This window comes from Micromesistius poutassou, assembly GCF_964030765.1.
Source record: "Micromesistius poutassou genome assembly, chromosome: 23".
Lineage (NCBI taxonomy): Eukaryota > Metazoa > Chordata > Actinopteri > Gadiformes > Gadidae > Micromesistius > Micromesistius poutassou.
Genome location: NC_140293.1, coordinates 5,153,041 through 5,155,540, shown reverse-complemented (window position 1 = coordinate 5,155,540; position 2,500 = coordinate 5,153,041). Strand labels below are relative to the sequence as shown.

The 2,500-nt window shown below is 52.1% G+C and overlaps 1 protein-coding gene across 1 annotated transcript in view; it reads right to left on the bottom strand.

Moving 5' to 3' along the window:
- LOC311368731 (regulator of G-protein signaling 12-like) overlaps positions 1 to 2,500 on the bottom strand; it is a 10,297-nt gene that overhangs the window by 30 nt on the left and 7,767 nt on the right. The window contains exons 4-5 of the mRNA XM_084487517.1: positions 2,248 to 2,305; positions 1 to 1,088 (exon numbers count right to left, since the gene is read on the bottom strand). The exon at positions 1 to 1,088 is cut by the window's left edge and continues 30 nt beyond it. Of these exons, the coding sequence (XP_084343643.1) occupies positions 667 to 1,088; positions 2,248 to 2,305 (480 nt within the window). The 3' untranslated portion in view covers positions 1 to 666. The remainder of the gene's footprint in view (positions 1,089 to 2,247; positions 2,306 to 2,500) is intronic.

Here is a 2,500-nt window from a genome sequence, read left to right as displayed (position 1 = left end):
GGATAAGCAGAAAACAGAAACACTGAAAGAGATGGAGCTCGTCCTGTTTCTCGTTTAAAAAAAGGGGGGGTTTTCTTGTATCTGGATTCTGGATTTGTAACAACAACTTGATTCATCGATTTTTTTTGTTGCCTAAAGGAGTCTAAAGAATACCGGGGCGATACAACAATAAGTATCACCACTGAAGTATCATAACAGCACTAAACAGAAAATAGTAGTAACAAAATTCAGCATAGAACAACTCAACAGAATGTACAACAACATCAACCACCATCAAATCAAAAAGGTGAATGTTCTTTGGGAGTGGGAATCTGACACCATTTATTTTTTACAGGCGTTTCCTTCTTCCAGCCGTCCTTCCATCCATCCATCAAGTCATTCGGAAAATCAGTCGGAAAGTCGGTCAGAAAGGCGGTCGAAAGTAAGTCGTAAAGTCAGCCGTAAAGTCAGTTGGCAAGTCAGTCAGAAGGTCAATCGGAAAGTGGTCGGAAAGTCGGTCAGTCAGTCACATTCGGTCACACACTCTCTCCTTGTCTCTCTCTCTCTCTCTTAGTGCCTCGGGGCGTACAAAGTGCAGGAGTGGTGCGGGTGGGGGGGGCTGTGGGTAAGAGAGGTTGGGGGGGCTGTGGGTAAGAGGGGGGGGGGGGGGGGGGGGGCGGTCCCTCCTCAGACGATAGTGGCCTTGTAGAGGTCTCCTTTGGGGTCCTCGGTGGGGCTCCCGGCCTGGGGCCCCTGGGCGTTCCTCATCTTGCTCTGGCACTGCCGGAGCTCCTCCACGTAGCCCTGGAAGCTGAGGCTGAGCTCGGGGCAGACCTCCCCCCCGCCGGCCCCCCGGACTGACAGACTCAGGGGGGCCCCCTCCTCCAGGTGCACCCCCTCCATGTCCATCCCCATCTCCGGGGCTGAGGGGGTCACCACCACCGCCACCGTCGGCGCCGCTGTCGTCTGGCCCTCAGGGGCCCCCAGAGACGGGGCCGTCGGCTGGGGGCCGGTGTTGGCGCACGGGTCTGGTGCTTTCTCTGGGGGGGGGGGGAGGGAAGAGGACAAAAGAGAAGAGCCGTGGTGAAATACAATGCCATGGTCCAACCCTAGGACGGCGGAGGAGACAATGCTGAAGCACCATCAGATTAGACTGCAGCCCGCATGGTTTCAGTGGATCGCTTTCAACAGAGAATCTCGGAAAAATAGAAAGAAAAAAAAAAACGTTTGACATGTTTTTGGAGTTCAATACAAACTGTAGGTTTACACAGCGAGGATCAAATCAACAAAGTGCGTTTTTTTTTCTTTCTTTCTGAGACACACACTCACCTTATACAAGACATTTTGACTTGCGCCGGCTATATTAACTCTACTCTTCCTTGTACACCGCGCGCGCACGCACACGCACACGCACGCACGCACGCACAGGCGCACACACACACACACACACCTTTTGCCCGGGCACCATTGGAATTCACAATATGCCACGAGTTGTCAATAACAGTAAATGTGCAACCACATTCCCTAGCTACCTACTGCATCCTTCAGATCCAAGTGTGTTAATCAGTACCTATAGTCGGCCACTCTTATCAAAAATATCACCACCACCGACGCTTTTAAAAACTCTTCAAACTACATCCGGAAAACCAATGCAGTTTCACTTCGCCTGTGCCCTTTTGGATACCTGGGAGTTATCCCAGGCATCCGAGTTCTGCAATGAATCCCGCTTTTGTTTTTCATTTTGCTGTGGTCATGCTCATGCATTCTTGGCTGCAGTTCAAACTATTTAAAAAACAAAAATTGCAACAATGTGAAACCATCATAAAGGCCTGCACGGGCATTCCTACATGCCTGATAAGTCTGAGGAAGTGATGCGTGGATTCGTTGAACTCATATTGTGTAACTTAGCCCCCCCCCCCCCGAAAGCTCTGAAAAAGCCATTAACGAGGTTGACCTTGTACCAAGGGTCATATTTAGAGGGAAGTCCCGGTCGTGTTTACACTTTTTCTCTCCTCAGCGTCCCAAACCATGTGGGCCCGCCTCTCACACGATCTAAACACTAGTCACGAGCGCACCGAGCCATAAACAAAGAACACACGGCTTCAAACGCCGCCGTGCCGTCACGTTGCATTACGGAGAAAGATAACAGACACAAATAGATCCGCTAAGTGCCGGGGGTGACTCACGCTAGGCCTCCATTGTGAGATGACCGCTTCCGGTTTCGGGGTCGACTCTGCCCTGACTGTTTAGCATCACTGATTAACTCACTGACATTTTGGGGGGTTTTAACGGTTGTGCATCCGTTCCGGGGGTGGAGGGCAGAACTCTTAACACAGGGGGGGTCGAGGGGGGGGGGGGGTGGGGGGGGGACACAGAACACTCCGGGGGATAAAGTACCTCTTTATAAGCGACCGGTGGTGATTCACAGTCTCATAAACACAGCTGGTGAGATCGTCCCCTGCTGCAGTAATACCCCCCCCCCCCCCCTGTTCCCACTGACGTGAGCTGGTGGGTGGGTGGG